This window comes from Dipodomys spectabilis, unplaced genomic scaffold (genome assembly GCF_019054845.1).
Source record: "Dipodomys spectabilis isolate Male_0828 unplaced genomic scaffold, ASM1905484v1 ptg000424l, whole genome shotgun sequence".
Classification (NCBI taxonomy): Eukaryota; Metazoa; Chordata; class Mammalia; order Rodentia; family Heteromyidae; genus Dipodomys; species Dipodomys spectabilis.
Genome location: NW_024871101.1, coordinates 2,585,153 through 2,602,774, shown reverse-complemented (window position 1 = coordinate 2,602,774; position 17,622 = coordinate 2,585,153). Strand labels below are relative to the sequence as shown.

The 17,622-nt window shown below is 38.5% G+C and overlaps 1 protein-coding gene across 1 annotated transcript in view; it reads left to right on the top strand.

Moving 5' to 3' along the window:
• The window catches only part of Brwd3 (bromodomain and WD repeat domain containing 3), a 111,567-nt gene that overhangs the window by 13,149 nt on the left and 80,796 nt on the right, over positions 1-17,622 (top strand). Inside the window, exons 5-6 of the mRNA XM_042668294.1 lie at positions 4,919-5,069; positions 7,403-7,501. Coding sequence (XP_042524228.1) covers positions 4,919-5,069; positions 7,403-7,501 — 250 coding nt within the window. The remainder of the gene's footprint in view (positions 1-4,918; positions 5,070-7,402; positions 7,502-17,622) is intronic.

Here is a 17,622-nt window from a genome sequence, read left to right as displayed (position 1 = left end):
TATAATTTATTGCCTTGGAGATTTTTTTTTAGTGTGGGATCCTTGGCATGAACTCAAGGTCTGGGTGCTGACACAGCTTTTTTGCTCAAGGCTAATGCTTCACCACTTGAGCGACAGCTCCACTTGTAGATTTTTAGTGGTTAATTGGAGATAGGAGTCTTTTGGACTTTCCTGCCTGGGCTGGTTTTGAACTGCAATTTTTAGAAGGTCTCAGCTAGGATTACAGGCATGAGATACATGGCTAGGACCACATACTTGAGCCTCGTGAATAGCTAGGATTATTGGCATTCATTGTCACCTGGCTTGTGTTTTGTTCTTAAACTTTGATTTTAGAGAACAAGTTTGTTGTTTGTTTTGTTTTTGGCTGGTTCTGGGGCTTGAACTCAGGGCCTAGGTGCTGTCCCTGAGCCTTTGTGCTCTAGGATAGTGCTCTACCAATTGAGGCACAGCTCCCAGCCTTTTCTGAGTAGTTTATTGAAGATAAGGGTCTCATGACTTTACTGCCTGTGCTGGCTTTGAACAGCAACTCTCAGCTCTCAGCTTTTGGATGAATATGCAGGAATATAGGAATGAGCCCTTGGCTCCTAACTAACGAATTTTTTTTTCTTCTCATTTCAAAATGTTTGTTAAGTTTTACTAGTTGGCCTTTGTATTGTAGTTAGATGATTGAAATTAGAATGAGCTTTGATTGAAAAGAGTGGCTTACATTTTTTGTGGGGGCGTCCGGTAGTGGGGCCTAAACTCTGGGCCTGGGCTCTGTCCCTCAGCTCTTCAGCTCAAGGCTAGCGTTCTACCACTTGAGCCACAGCACCACTTCCGGCTTTTTTCTTTTTGCTTATGTGGTGCTGAGGAATTGAACCCAGGGCCTCATGCATGCAAGGCAAGTGCGCTACGACTGAGCCACCTTCCCAGCCCATGAGTGGCTTACATTATTAAGATAGGGATTTAAAAAAAAAGAATATTTTGGTGCTTGCCTTTAAATTGTATTGTATTATATTACATTTCTATGTATTTTAATATAAAATCATAAAAGAAACCTTTAGAAAGTAACTAGGGTAAAAAAATGTTTTTTCCAAATAATAGCTGTAAGGTTTCACCTGGTAGCCCATACTTATTATCCTAGCTACTATACAGGCAAAGATCTGGAGACCACTGCTGGCAAAAAATTGAAACTCCATTTCCATCACTGAATGGGCATGGTGGCATGAGCCTATACCCCCAGTTTATTGAGAGCATATATCAGGATTGAGATATAAGGTTGGCCAGTTCAAAAAATGGAGACCCTCTTTGAAAAACAACTAAAGCAAAAAACTGATTGAGAACACCAAATGTGAGGCATTCAGTTCAAACCCCACTAACACCAACTAACAAAAACCTCCAACTTTAAGCCAAGTATGCTGGGGCAAATCTGTAAATCTATCACTTGGAGACAGACGTAGGGTTATTTTTTGTTGTTGCCAGTCCTGGGGCTTGAACTAGAGGCCAGGGCACTGTCCCTGAGCTGCTTTTGTCCGAGGCTAGCACTCTACCACTGAGCTACAACACGACTTCTGTCTTTTTCTGTTTATGTGGTACTGAGGAATTGAACCCAAGGCTTCATCCATGCTAGGCAAGCACTCTACCACTAAGCCACATTCCTAACCCAGAGGCAGGATTTTTATGAGATGGAGGCCAGTCTGGACTGTGCGGTTAAACTCTGCTCCCCTCTTCCCACCAATAAAAAGCAGCAGTACAGCTTTAGTCAAAAGAGAACGGTTTGAAGTAAACATTAACCATCACAAGATCTAAAACTTGATGTAAAAGGATTTTTTTGTACGAACTAGACTGATAATGGCCTACAATTTGTCATTTTGAGGAGAAGCTAGCTTGTTTAAACTCAAAAGATTATTTTTGTCATTATTTTGATAGTCTCTTCTATCTCTACTTCTAAAGCATAATTAAATTTTTATCTTATAGGAAAGAGCTTTTAGAATTAGAATGCTTAGAAATTTGGCAATTTTCTATTGCATATAGAGAAAAACCAAACATGTGATTCATTTACTATTTTACTGTATAAATCTCAAGCATTAAAATTTGGGAATAAAGGTTTAAGTTGCTGGATATACAGGGTAATTTACAGTAATTTGTGATTCTATGATTCTGAGCAGTTGATAAAAATGCTTATATTTAGCTGAAAATAGACCTTGAATTGATATAAAAATGAAGTATGTCAGCTTATGATGCAATTGTGAAAACTTTTCCGTGAGAAAGGAAATATACATTTTCTAATTAAATAACTGTTTTCTGGATTACATACTGTGTTTTTAGGGAGTTAAGTTTGGTCAGAGGAAAAGAAAGAAAATTGCCAATAAGGGCATCAATAAGCAGATAGATCAAGTAGATAAATAGCTGTAGATATAAATATATCTATATCTGTCTATATGTCTAAGTGTATATATGTGTATACAGAAAATATTCTACCACCTTATAAGAAGTCATTTCATTATTTACTTTATGAAAAATTAATAACTAGTAGGAGAAATCCAGTTTAAGAAAATATTGAGAGCTGGGCCTTGCTCTACCACTGAGCCACCTTCCCAGCCCATTCATGAGATGCTTAACTCCAATTAACCACCAGAGAAGCAGAAGCAGTACTGTGGCTCAAGTGGTAGAGGGCTTGCTTTGAGCTGAAGAGCTGGGTCAGCACCCAGGCCCAGAATTCAAGCCACACGACAGACAAAAAAGGAAAAGAAAAGAAAATGTTGAGAAAAATGCATGAATATTATCAATGCTAACATAAGGAGCTTAAGATTGTTTTTCATTTGGTACAGTTTATCTTTTCCTACGGGTACTGTTTACATGGAGGCATACTTAGAAAATACCCTACTAAGGAGGTTAAGAGCTAGGATTTTAGAGTATTTCTGTAGCTAACAGATATTTTGAGATTGAAGCATCATTACTTTGATTTTAATATTATTTGCATATTTTACTAAAATGTTTCTATATGGCTATTTTCTTGGAAAACAAAACAAAAGATATGAACTATAGTAGAAAATATGTGCTTAATTCTTTTCCCCAATGCATAAACTAAGCCTTTCAGATATAGAGCTGAATTAACCTGCTTGCTATTGTTCCAGTGTATCATGACATTTCCCTGAGCACTACCTGTTTTGTTATATTAAAATTGCTTTTTTTGGCAAGAGCTTCCAAAAGATAATTGGCAGTAAATATTTTTAAAAAATTAATACATTTGTTTATATTCTCATAATTCTGAATATATGCATTATAGTTCTTTGACCTGGTAGTCTGTGTTTCCTCAGTGGCATATGCCTGTAATCCTAGCTACTTGGGAGGATGATATCTGAAGATCATGGTTCAAAGTCAGGTTGGGTAGGAAAGTCTGTTTTTGTCAGTAGTGGGGCTTGAACTCTGGGCCTGGGTGCTATTCCTCAGCTCTTCAGCTCTTCAGCTCAAGCTCTTCAGCTCTACCACTTGAGCCACAGCAACATTTATGGTCTTCTGGTGGTTAACTGGAGATTAAAGTCTCATGGAATTTCCTGCCCAGGCTGGCTTTGAACTGTAATCCTCAGACCTTAGCCTCCTGAGTAGCTAGGATTATAGGTGCGAGCCACAGGTGCCCGCCTCTCAGCCAGTATTTATCCAGACATGCTTTTGTTGGATACTTGTTGGGATGCTAAGAATATGAACAAAAGGCACAATGTTATTCCTGTCAGTAATCACCAGAGATATATGGGAATTATTTACTCTTTGGAATTTGTTGTTCTTGACTTATGTACTTTATATGGTATATATATATGTATATAAAATTTGATATTATAGCCCAAAGTACATTTAGGACCTAGATTAAGAGAGGGTAAGCCTGACACCAGTGGCTCATGCCTGTAATCCTAGCTACTCAGAAGGCTGAGATCTGAGGATCCTGGTTCAAAGCCGGCCTGGGCAGAAAAGTCCGAGACTCTTACCTCCAAGAAACCACTCAGAAAACTGGAAGTTGTGCTGTGGCTTAAGTTGTAGAGTGCTAGCTTTGAGCTGAAGAGCTCAGGGGACAGCACCCAGTCACACAGTTCAAGCCCCACAACCGACAAAAAAAAAAAAAAAAAAGAATGTTAATGATCTTTTTAGCTAACAATTTTGACAATAATAGCTTTCTCTGTTTATTATTTTAATGATTAGATATTTGTGAAATGCATCAAGGATTTGAAAACTAGTTTAGATTAAAAAAATAAAAATGGAACACGTTTGCTTGTGTCTAAAGAGTTTACTTGCATTTTTAAGTTATAAGGAATTTGGCTTCATGTTGTAGTTTTTAAAGTCATCAATAGGATATCCTTTGAAAACATTCATAATTTGTAGGAAAAACCATGTTACTACTTAGGTGATATGTTTGAGATGTTATTGTAACTCTTATGGAAAAAATATCTAATTCTTACCGGTTCATCAGTAGTGAGTAAATGAAATAATAGATCGCATATCACCTTTGTGTATTTTAATAAGATGAGTTTTTGCTGCATGTTATACAACAACATAAGCACATGATTTAATCTAGATCTAGATAAAAGTTGCCTATTGCTATCTAGAAGCTTCTGGGTTTTTTGTTGTTGTTGTTGTTTTGGTTAGTCATGGGTCTTGAACTCTAGGCCTGGGTGCTGTCCCTGAGCTCTTCAGCTCAAGACTAGAACTCTACCACTGAGCCAACTTCCCAGCCCTCTATCTAGAAGCTTCTATGTCATTTTAATGTACAACTTTTGTAACTTCATGGAATTTGAGTCAAGTATTAAGTGCTTATGTTTTTTTTATATTCCTCATTTCATATTTTAAAACTGAACTTTGCTACAAGATCAAACAACTTGGAAAAGGAAGAGGTTGAGGAGTTTAAACCAAATGTTTATTTTTTTCCTGTTTTATTTCTGCATTTTAGGTGGCAGCCAATGCACACATTCCTCCAGACTACCTCCTTAAAATCTGTGAGCGAATTGGTCCCTTGCTAGACAAGGAGATCCCTCAGAGTGTTCCTGGGGTACAGACATTGCTAGGTGTTGGTCGGCAGTCTTTGTTACGGGATGCCAAAGGTAAGATGTTCAGATTGATGAACCATGTTGTCAGAGGAAGGAATGAAAAATGGCATCTTAAAATTGGGTAAATGTTCTCCTGCATTAAAAAAAAATTTGGGTGCTGGTCCTAAGGCTTGAACTCAGGGCCTGAAAGCTTTACTTGAGGTTTTTTTTCTCAGGGCTAGCATTCTGCCACTTGACCCACAACTCCACTTAGGACATTTTTATGCTTTATTGGAGAGAAGGGTCTTGTGGACTTTTGTGCCCAGGATGGCTTCAGCCTTCTGAGTAGCCATGATTACTAATGTGAGCCACATGTACCAAACCCCTTGAATTTTTTTTTTTTGCCAGTCATGGGGCCTGAACTCTGGGCCTGGGTGCTGGCCCTCAGCTCTTCAGCTCAAGGCTAGTGCTCTACAACTTGAGCCACAGTGCCACTTCCTGCTTTTTCTGCTTATGTCTTGCTGAGGGATTGAACCCAGGACCTCATGCATGCAAGGCAAACACTCTAACACTGAGCCACTTTCCCAGCCCCCTAGCCCCTTTAATTTTTAAAATATTCATTTCCTTTGAGTTTTTACATTTCCTAGCCCCTAAACACATTTTTTTTGTGTGTTTTTTTTTTGTTGTAAAAATACTGTACAGAGGGGTTACAGTTACATGTGTAAGGTAATGAGTACATTTCCTATTGAGCATTGTTATTACCTCCTCCTTTGTTTTTCCCCCTAAACACAATTCTTATAGCCAGTTATCATCTGATATGTTAGGGCACAACCAGCATCTACAAAGTATAAATGTGAAAGTACTGTACAGAGGGGTTACAGTTACTTGAGTAAGGTAATGAGTACATTTTTTTTTTTTTTGGGTCCAGTCGTGGGCCTGAACTCTGAGCCTGGGCGCTGCCCCTCAGCTTCAGCTCAAGGCTAGCGCTCTACCACTTGAGCCACAGCGCCACTTCTGGCTTTTTTTTTTTGCTTATGGGTGCTGAGGAATCGAACCCAGGGCCTCAAGCATGCAAAGCAAGTGCTTTACCACTGAGCCACCTTCCCAGCCCCATGAGTACATTTCTTATCAAGCATTTTTGCATCCTCCTTTGTTTTTCCCCTACCATCCCTTCCCTCCCACCTCCTCAACTACACTCCCCCACCCCAAACTAAATTGTAAAGTTCATTTTGCAACTTAGCATCTTGTACATCATTGTTGCAATGGGTCAACCTGTAATTTGTTTTTTCCCTTCCCCTCCCCAAATTATACCAACATCAAATACAGTGAAAACAGGGGTTATACCATGGGGGAAGGACATTCAAAGCAACAAAAAAATCACATGGTGGTACCTTATAAATATGTTAGAAACAAATGTGCTGGAATTTTCTCTGACATCTTTAGTCTAGGGTAATATCCTGTCTTCTGTAGTTTTATGAGTAGATGTTTATAGGCCTGAAGATCAAGAAGGACCAACATAAACTTACAAGTTTATTAATCTGTATATTTGCATGTGATACAGCCATATGCATAATAAAAGGTTATTTTGAAAACCAAATAAATACATTGAAGATACATTAAGGTATTAATGTTAGGCTGGGAAAGTGGCTCAGTTGTAGAGTGCTTGCCTTGCATGCATGAGGCCCTGGGTTAAATTCCTCGGCACCACATAAGCAGAAAAAAAAGGTGGAAGTGGCGCTGTGGCTCAAGTGGTAGAGCGCTAGCCTTGAGCTGAAGATCTGAGGGACAGCACCAGGCCTGAGTTCAGGCCCTTGACTGCCAAAATTTATGTGCATATTTATGGTTTTGATAGGCAGAATATGCATCTCAAGGGCTGGGAAGGTGGCTGGGAAGGTGGCTCAGTGGTAGAGTGCTTGCCTTGCATGCATGAGGACCTGGGTTTGATTACTCAGCACCACATAAGCAGAAAAAGCTGGAAATGGTACTGTGGCTCAAGTGGTAGAGTGCTAGCTAGCCTTGAGCTGAAGATCTGAGGGATAGCACCCAGTCCCAGAGTTTTTTTTTTTTTTTGCGTCCGGTCCTGGGGCCTGAACTCTGGGCCTGGGCGCTGTCCCTCAGCTCTTCAGCTAAAGGCTAGCGCTCTACCACTTGAGCCACAATGCCACTTCCGGCTTTTTTTTCTACTTATGTGGTGCTGAGGAATTGAACCCAGGGCCTCATACATGCAAGGCAAGCGCTCTACCACTGAGCCACCTTCCCAGCCCCCAGGCCCAGAGTTTAAGCCCCAGACAGGACAAAAAAAAAATGCATCTCAGCAAATAGAAATAAGATTGTGCCTATGAGACACAATTGGAACAAAAACCCGTTCTGCATTCATATCTTGATTAACTTTTTGTCCTTTGATGTAGACTGTAAGAGTACACTATGGAAAGGGTCTGCTTTCGCAGCTCTACATAGAGGCAGACCTCCAGAACTACCTGTAAATTATGTGAAACCTCCAAATGTGGGTAAGTAATACCTATGCGTTATAATCATATTCTTGATTCTTTCTGGAACTCATTAAGAATAACAAAAATAGGTACTAAGCAGCATTAAATATGAAACAAACTATATATTCAAGGGCAGTTTCTTAATTGGTTTATATTTTTAAGGCATTTTTACCTAAAAAAAAACTATTAAATCTGTGTCTTGTAAAAGATGATCTGTTTATTCCATTTCTTTCTTAACATTTCTTATACCTGGTTGCCAAAGTTATCAGTGATGTTATATATTTTATATATATTAAGGCAAAAAGTCAACATTCTCAGTTTACTAAAATTCACATATCCCCAGTTTCTTGGGGAGACATTTCTGGCTAGACCATTTTGAAGAAATTGTACAACTAAATTTCTTTAGTTGTTGTTGTTGGTTGTGGGCCTTGACCTCAGGGCCTGGTCACTGTACCTGAGCCTCTTTGTGCTCAAGGCCAGAGCTGTACCCCTTGAGCCACAGAGCCACTTCCTGTTTTTGAGTGGTTAATTGACTCTCATGGGGACTTTTCTGCCTGGGCTGGCTTCAAACCACAATGCTCAGATCTGAGCCTCCTGAGTAGCTAGGAATATAGGAGTGACCACCAACTCCTAACACTATTAAATTTCTTGACAGATTTAGGTACAAAACCATTTATATCAAAGTTAACTTGGACAAAGAATTTATAAACCAAGCTGTTTGAAGAGTAGCTGACACTTTGCATTCCTATTTTCTGTCTTGCTTTTATATATTTTGTGGTAATGGGGCTTGAACTCTGGGCCTGGGCACTGTCCCTGAGCTCTTCAGCACAAGGCTAATGCTCTACTACTTGAGCCACATTGCCACTTCTGGTTTTCTGGTGGTTAATTGGAGATAGGAGTATCATAGACTTTCCTGCTTGAGCTGGCTTTGAACCATGATCCTCAGATCTCAGCCTCCTGAGTATCTAGGATTACAGGCATGAGCCACCAGTGCCCAAACTTCTATTTACTTTTTATTTTTTAACTGGGGCTTGAGCTCAGGGCCTGAGTACTGTCCCTACCCTTCTTTTGATCAAGGCTAGCACTGTACCACTTAAACCCCAACACCACTTTCAGTTTTCTGGTGGTTAATTGGAGATAAGAGTCTCAAGGACTTTGCTGCTGGGGCTGGCTTTGAACCCTGATCCTTGTACCTTAATCTTTTGAGTAGCTAGGATTATAGGTGTTATCCACCAATGTCTGGCTAGTTATATATAATTATCTATCTATCTATCTATCTATCTATCTATCTATCTATCTATCTATCTATCTATCTATCTATCTATCTATCTATCTATCTACCTATCTATCTTTTGGTGGTCCTAGGGATTGAATTCAAAGCCTGGGCTCTGTCCCTGAGCTTCTCTGTGCTCAAGGCTAACGCTCTACCATTTGAGCCACAGCCAAGGTGCCCACTTGTGGCCTTCTCTGTTTATGTGGTACTGAGCAATCAAACTCAGAGCTTCATTCATGCTAGGCAATCACTCTACTAAGACACATTCCCAGCCCCTTATTTATTTTTTGATACATTATTCTTAAGTTTTGTAACAGATATGGGGATATAGGTTCATGGTTTCTGAATGCATATGTCCAAATATTGCCACTATCATTTGTTGAAAAGTCCATCCTTTTCTCCTATTGGATTATGTTGCTACCCAGTTGACCAAATATGTATGGGTCTGTTTCTGGACTAAGCTTGTAAGTCATCTAGTGTTCACTCAGCTTGTTAAAATTGTTTTTTAACTTTTCTAGTCAACCTTCCTATGTCAATTTTAGAATAGGCTTTTAAATTATTACAAGGAATGTTACTGAGATTAAATTAAATCTCCGATTAGTTTTGTGATAACTGATATCTTAGTAACTTTGATCCTTCTAATCAAGGACCATAGTTCTTTCCAAGTATTTAGGTCTGGAGTTTCTCAGAACAAGTCTGTGTCTTGCACAACTGCTAGGAACTTTTCCATAAGAATTTTATGGTTCTTCATAATATGTAAAATATTTTCTTTGCCAGTTGCTTGTTGCTAGTAAATAAAAGCTCTGATTTCCCTTCTTTCCATCCTCCCTCCCCCCTCCTTTCTTTCCTTTTCTTTCTTTCCTTTCTTTCATTGTTAAATTCATTTAACTGACTTTAGTGGTTTCTTTTATAATCTTTGGGATTAAATATATGGATGGTAATATTGTCAGCAAATATTGCAGTTTTTTCTTTCTCAAACTTTCTTTCTCCAAATGTTCCTTTTATTTTTCCTACATTATTTTACTACTAGCATATTTAGTACAGTGGTTAATCAGAATGGTAAGAATGGACAACTTTCCTTTATTTTTCATCTTAGGGTAAAGAGTTCATAATCTTTTATCATTGAGTATCATAGATGCCTTTATCCATTTTAGGATGTGTTCTTGAATTTATATTTCATATATAAATTTTAAAATCACAAGCAGACATTCTTTTTTGTTATATTTTGTTTTGTGCTGTTACTTGAGCTTGAACTCAGGGCCTGGTTTGCTGTACCTGACTTTTTGATTAAGGCTTGAGCACAGTTTTTTTTTTTTTTATCGGTCGTGGGGCTTGAACTTTGGGCCTGGGCGCTGTCCCTCAGCTCTTCAGCTCAAGGTGAGCGCTCTACCACTTGAGCTACAGCGCCACTTCCGGTTTTCTGGTGGTTTATTGGAGATAGGAGTCTCACAGTCTCTCCTGCCTGGGCAGGCTTTGAACCGAGATCCTCAGATCTCAGCCTCCTGAGTAGCTAGGATTACAGGCGTGAGCCACCAGCACCCGGCTTGAGCACAGTTTTACCTCAGCTTTTCGGAGGTTAATTGGAGATAAGAGTCTCATGGACTGCTCATGCTGGCTTCTTACCTAAGTCCTTTAGATCTTAGTCTCCTGAGTAGTTAAGATTACAAGCATTAGCCACTCCCTGGCTTAACTGACAATTTATTTAGAACAATGCTGTCCACTACAACTTCTTTTGCCAGTGGAGATAATAGTCATTGCAATTTGGGAATAAAATAACAATAAAAGTCAAGTAATTTGAAATAAAGTACAAAAAGTAAGTTTAAGTAATTGGCCATTTAGTTACAACATGTGATTAGTGGTTAGTTTGATAGTAAGATTTACAATAATATTGGCACTGCTAACCTATTCTGCATAGGTACATAATTGGGTAATGTATTGACCAAGGAACCAGAGCTTGGACACTGTCCCTGAACTACTTTTGCTCAAGGCTAGTACTTTACTACTTGAGCCACATTGCCACTTTTGGCTTTTTGTTTCTTTGTCTTGTTTTGTTTTTTTTTTTTTTTCTGGCCCTGGGGCTTGAACTCAGGGTTTGGGCACTGTCCATGAACTTCGTTTGCTCAAGGCTAGCACTCTTAACACTTGAGCCACAGTGCCACTTCTGGCCTTTTCTGTTTATGTGGTACTGAGGAATAGAGCCCAGGGCTTTATGCATGCTAGGCAAGCATTCTACCACTTAGCCATATTCCCAGCCCCCAAAGAACCATTTTATAAATTTATTTTTATTAATGCTATTTTTATTGTTATAAACAACAGGTTACATTTGTAAATTGTTATAGTTACACAAGTCAAATAATGAGTACACTTTTAGACAATGGCACCCCTTCCCTCGCTCTCTTCCAGTTTCTGCCTCCTGTCTCCATCCACAAGTTGTATTTACTGTAGTTCCTTTTCAACATAGTGTTCAGTGAGTACCACTGCTGCATTTATTAACTCTTAGTGTTTCCATTTCTGTGAAATATACACATACTTAAATTTTTATTCTTATAAAGGAGATGTACAGAGGGGTTAAGTTACATGAATCAAGTAAACAACACATTTCTTTTTGGACAATGTTACCCCTTCCCTTGCTCTCTGAAATACATATTTTAAATATGATTTTGTTATTAGTAACGTGTTGTACAGAGGGGTTTGTCATTTCATAAGCCAGGAAATGAGTACATTTCTTTTTTTTTGTACAGTGTCATCTCTTCCATCACTTTCCCCAGTTTCCCCATCCCATCCTTACCCATAAATTGCATAGTTCACTAAGTTTATTTTTTAAATCTTATCTTTATATTCAGAGACTTTTCAGTTTGTCATATTCTGAATTTAGTATTTTACTTTTTTTGTGCTGGTATTTTGGCTTGAATTCAGAAACTTGAGCTCTAATTTATCTTTCACTTACAGCTAGTTTTACCTTTTTTTTTTTTGGGTCCGGTCGTGGGGCCTGAACTCTGGGCCTGAGCGCTGTCCCTCAGCTCTTCAGCTCAAGGCTAGCGCTCTACCACTTGAGCACCACTTCGGGCTTTTTTCTTTTTACTTATGTGGTGCTGAGGAATCGAACCCAGGGCCTCAGGCATGCAAGGCAAGCGTTCTACCACTGAGCCAACTTCCCAGCCCTAGTTTTACCTCTTGAGTCATATTTCCAATCCGAAATTTATGCTAATTAGAGATAAGAGTCTCGGGTCTTTTCTGCCTGAGCTAGAGTTGATCCACTATCCTTCAGTTCTGTGTCCTGAGTAGCTATGATTATAGATAAAAGTTAATGGTCATTTAGTACCTCACTTTAGAGATTGTATTATTCCAATTATTTTTATTATAAGTTTTATAACAGTCATTGGGGTAAAAATAATATAGTATTGACCTTATCTGTACTTTATACCATGTTGGATCATTTATCAAAATGTTCCTATTACGGAGTTAATCACAATGTTTTTTAGCATTTTAATGAAGTGGAGGTGAAGGAGCATAGGGAAAGAATTTGGGAGGTAATTTTCAGATTCCTTTCTCCATAGTAACTGCTGTCACTTTGTGTGTTCTTATTTTATCAAGGTAATTTATATATTCCTTTAGGCAAAAATAAAAGATGCCTATAATGATTATATTATTACAAATGTACACACTAATCACGTTATTTCATTAGCTGTAGGCTTGAGTATTCAAATTGGTTTTGCATTGTGCCAAAATCAGAGGAAGAAAACTGAACTAAGTTCAAAGCAAAATACCTTTCAGGAACCTGTGGGTCATTCCTATAATCCTAGTTACTTAAGAGACTGAGATGTGAGGATGGAAGTTCAAAGCCAGCCTGGGCAGGAAGGTCTGAGACTCTTTATTTCCAGATAATCTTCAAAAAGTCTGAAGTAGAGCTATAGCTTAAGTGATAGAGTGTTATCTTTGAGCAAAAAATCCCAGGGATAGCACTGAGATTCTGAGTTCAAGCTCTAGGATTGTTACTAAATATATAAAAAGACATATAAGCAGAATACATTATATCAATCCAAGAAATTCTGGAACATACAATCTTAGAGGCCTTGGAATTATTGCATGTTATTTCTTAGTACTTTTAAGGATTAGTACTCATATTTTAGAAACTTTGTAAGAGGTCCCCTATACATATATACATATATAGATATACACACATACATTTACAAATATGAATGTGTGTGTGTGTGCATACATGCAGGCACAAGCATGCATGCCACTTTGAAGCTTGAACTCAGGGCCTGAGCCCTGTCTTTGAGAACTCTATTGCTTGAGCCACAGCTCCATTTCTGTTTTTTGTTTTTTTGTTTTTTTGTTTTGTAGTTTTGGAGGTAGGAGTGTCACAGCCTTTGCTGCTGTGACTGGCTTTGACCAGTGATCCTCAGATCTCAGCCTCCTGAGTAGTTAGGATTACAGTAGGTGATTCCCCCATGTGTGTGTATATATGTGTATATATACACATATATACATATACATATATATATACACACATGTATATACACACACACACACACACACATATAACGGTCATGGGGCTTGAACTCTGGGCATGGGCACTGTCCTTCAGCTCAAAGTGAGCACTCGGGTTTTCTGCTGGTTAATTGGAGATAAGTGTCTCATGGGTTCCTACCTGGGCTGGCTTTGAACTGCAATCCTCAGATCTCAGCCTTCTGAGTAGCTAGGGTTACAGACATGAGCTGGTCCCCTATATTTTGAAAGTAACATTTTATACAAACACAACTGCTGCTGAGCTAGCTTGTCATTACAGAAGTAACTTTAGGAATGTATTTGTTTATTTGATGAACTAGGATTGTACTTATTTATCACAGTAAGGGTTTTAGAAATTTTCCTATTATCATATCAAAATCATTTTTATAAAACTCTATAGATAAGCAAAAATGTGGTTTATTCGCTTACTTCCAGACTATTATTGTCACCTAGCTACAAATGTATGTGATTATATTTCTAGATGGAATCAAAGGCATGATGCTATAAGGCTCTTTTTAAACTTTTTTTCCTTTTATCTTTACAATTAGCTCATAGCAATGTCTTGTAATTTACATAGTAACCTCTAATTTCCATCGTGTACCTCAAGAAGCTTGTGTTAATTCTAAAGCCAAATTAGTGTTTACATGTTACCATAAGCTTCCATTTAGTGTTGATTGACTCCACTTACTATACTTTGTATGGTTATGTGTCACATTTAATACCAGAATCCCACTTAGACATGGGAAATCTATACCTTGTGTGTGTGTGTGTGTGTGTGTGTGTGTGTGTGTGTGTGTGTGTGTGTGTGTGTGTGTGAGAGATAGTCTCATTTAAACCTTTTTTCTTTCTGGGGTTTCTGTCAGGAATATCAGTCATTTTCCCTTTCTCATTTTATGTAAGTCTTTTCTTCTCCATGGGTTATACTGTTGCTGGACCTTGCTTTTTGTTTATTTCCTATCTCTACTTCTTATTTTCTTCCTTTTTAGACTCACATAATTGCTCATGAAGCAAGTTTCTTCTATAGTCATTACTTTTATACACTTGGAGAGGAGCAAAGATGTTTGTTACACCTGCAAGTAATTACAACTGGAATATAAACTAAGTCTCTTTTGTATGTGCTACATTGTAACTGCATGCTAAATATTAAATGGATAGAAGTGCTATAATTACTGCCACATGGAAACTGAAGCATCCCTGTTGAATGCATTAGTTTAGTTTTATGCAGCTGAGTTTCTAGAACACTACTTACATGGAATCAATATTGTAGTACTATTAGAATGAATAATTTTAGTATCTTTAAAAAATAAACCATGCTTTATTTGGGGGACCATTTTCATCATTATAAAATATGATGGAAATTATTACTCTGTAATCCTATTAGCATTTTCTTTTAGTGCTGGTACTTGGGCTTCAACTAAGGGCTTAGGAACTGTGCTGAGCTTCTTCACTTAAGGTTAGCACTCTATAGCTAGAGTAACAACTCCTCTTCAGATCTCAGACTCCTGAGTAGTGTGATCCACTAGTGCCCAGTTATGAACATACTTTCTTTGTTCATTATTTCTTCTCTCCTTAAGCCTTTTTTTTTGGTGCTAGTCCTGGGGCTTTTGAATTCATGACCTGGGTTATGTCTCTGAGCTTTATTTTTGCTCTACCACTTGAGCCACAGCTCTACTTTTGGCTATTTTGTGGTTAATTGGAGATAACAGTCAAGAACTCTGCTTCCTGGGCTGGCTTTGGATTACAATCCTTGAACCCAAATCCTCAAATCTGAGCTTTCTGAATAGCTAGGATTACAGGCAGCCACCTTCAGTCAGCTCCTGAAGCTTTCTATTATAAATATGTACCAAACTATTCTAAAAGAATATTTCTCCTGGGCACTTTCCCTGAGCTTCTTTTGTTTCTTCTGTTTTGGTAAGAAAATCTAGTTTGGTAGTCCAGCCTGGCCTCTAACTTGTTTTCTTCCTTCCTCTGCATCTAGAGTGTTGGAATTACAAGTGTATGGCATCAATTGGGGCTTAAGAAAATCTTTGCTATTTCTTCTGTACCTTTAGTTCAATGCCTTACAGAAAGAGAATCTTATAATACATAAAAGGAAAAAGTACCAGCTTTGTTTATGTGGAAAAAAAAAATTCTAAAACTTCTTGATATAATATCCAAATCAGGTTAAAAGGTTTAGAAGAGGATAAAGTTTAAAATGTGAGCTTGGTACAAGTGGCTTATGCCTGTAATCCTAATGATCATAAGGCTGAGTTCCTGAGGATTGCAGTTTGAGATCAGCCAGGGAAATTCTGCAAGACCCCATCTCCAAAATAGCCAACAAAAAGCCAGGTTGGAGACATGGCCTAAGTGATAGAGCACTAGCCACGCAAGCCAGCTGAGAAAATGTTGGGGCCTTGATTTCAAATGCCTACATGAGCAAAAGGAAGAACTAAATAAAAATTAAAACTCTAAAATGTGAGATAAATGTCATCTCCAGTTTTGTTATGTTAAAGGAACTGTGCAGAAAATATGAAAGGGTTTGGAAATGATATTTCTTTGTCATCTCAAGAAAATTGAAGCAGTAACACAGTGACTGGGCTAGTAAGTTTTACAGAGATATTAGTATTATTGAAGTTTTACTGTGTATTATGGAGCAAGATGGTCATGTTCCTTAAACTGTAAACCTTTTGCTGTGAATGGTTAAAGATTTAGAGATTGTAATTTAAATCCGTGAAAGAAATAATTTTGCCATTTTGTACTTTTGGGGAGAATTTTCTACTTTGACTCAAGTTCACTTTTGTTCTTTGGGCCTTTTAAAATTAACCTATGTTAACTGTTCTATTGGTAGATCTTTTTTTGTGGGAACTCCACCCACCCCACTCACATGCTTTACAGTAGACTTTGCTTTTCTTAAATGAACAACTAAATTTCATGTGCTGCTTTCTTTTTTTTTTTTTTTTTGGTCGGTCGTGGGGCTTGAACTCTGGGCCTGGGCGCTGTCCCTCAGCTCTTCAGCTCAAGGCGAGCGCTCTACCACTTGAGCTACAGCGCCACTTCCGGTTTTCTGGTGGTTTATTGGAGATAGGAGTCTCACGGTCTCTCCTGCCCGGGCTGCCTTTGAACCCAGATCCTCAGATCTCAGCCTCCTGAGTAGCTAGGATTACAGGCGTGAGCCACCAGCGCCCGGCCTATTCCCAGAATTTTTGACAATATTTTCTATTATTTATTGTGCTTTGTACTTATAGGACTACATTTTAACAAATCGGATGGTTGCAAATATGTACTCTTAGTTTCTGATTAAAAGCAGAAAAATAAAACTCATTGACAAGTTTTGTTTTTTTTTTTGTAAAAGAGAAAATTTTGTTATATATATATATATATATATATATATATATTTTTTTTTTTTTTTTTTTTTTGGGTCCGGTCGTGGGGCCTGAACTCTGGGCCTGGGCGCTGTCCCTCAGCTCTTCAGCTCAAGGCTAGAGCTCTACCACTTGAGCCACAGCACCACTTCCGGCTTTTTTTCTTTTTGCTTATGTGGTGCTGAGGAATCGAACCCAGGGCCTCGAGCATGCAAGGCAAGTGCTCTACCGCTGAGCCACCTTCCCAGCCCATGTTTTATATATTTTTTTTTGTAAAGGTGATCTACACAGGAGTTACAGTTACATCAGTCAAGTAATGATTACTTTTTTTTTTTTGGTTGGTCGTGGTGCTTGAACTCAGGGCTTGGGCGCTGCCCCTCAGCTCTTCAGCTCAAGGCAAGCACTGTACCATTTGAGCCCCAGCACCCCTTCCGGTTTTCTGGTGGTTAATTGGAGATAAGAGTCTCATGGACTTTCCTGCCCCGATGGCTTTAAACATCGATCCCCAGATCTCAAGCCTCTTGAATAGCTAGACTTAAAGATGTGAGCCACCAGTACCCTGCTGAGTACATTTCTTTTTTCTTTCTTTTTGTTTGTACATTTTTTATTTTAAAAATGCTGCCCAGAGGGGTTACAGCTAAATGAGCAAGGTAATGAGTACATTTCTTATTGAGCATTGTTGCTTCCTCCTTTGTTTTCCCCCTACCATCCCTTCCCTCCCACCTCCACATCTATACCCCCCCAAGTTGTAAAGTTCATTTTCAGCAAAGTGTTTTGTACATCTTGTTGTTACAATGGGTCAACCTGTATCCTTATTTAAGCATTTTGTTTTTTCCCTTCCCTTCCCCCAGTTACAGAAGTGTATGTACAAGATGCAGGGCACCAACATCAAATACAGTGAATACAGGGGTTATACCAGGGGGAGGAACATACAAAGCAACAAAAAAAATCACATGGTACATTATAAATTCATTAGAAACAATAGTAAGAAAGAAAAAAGGTATTTGTGTCCC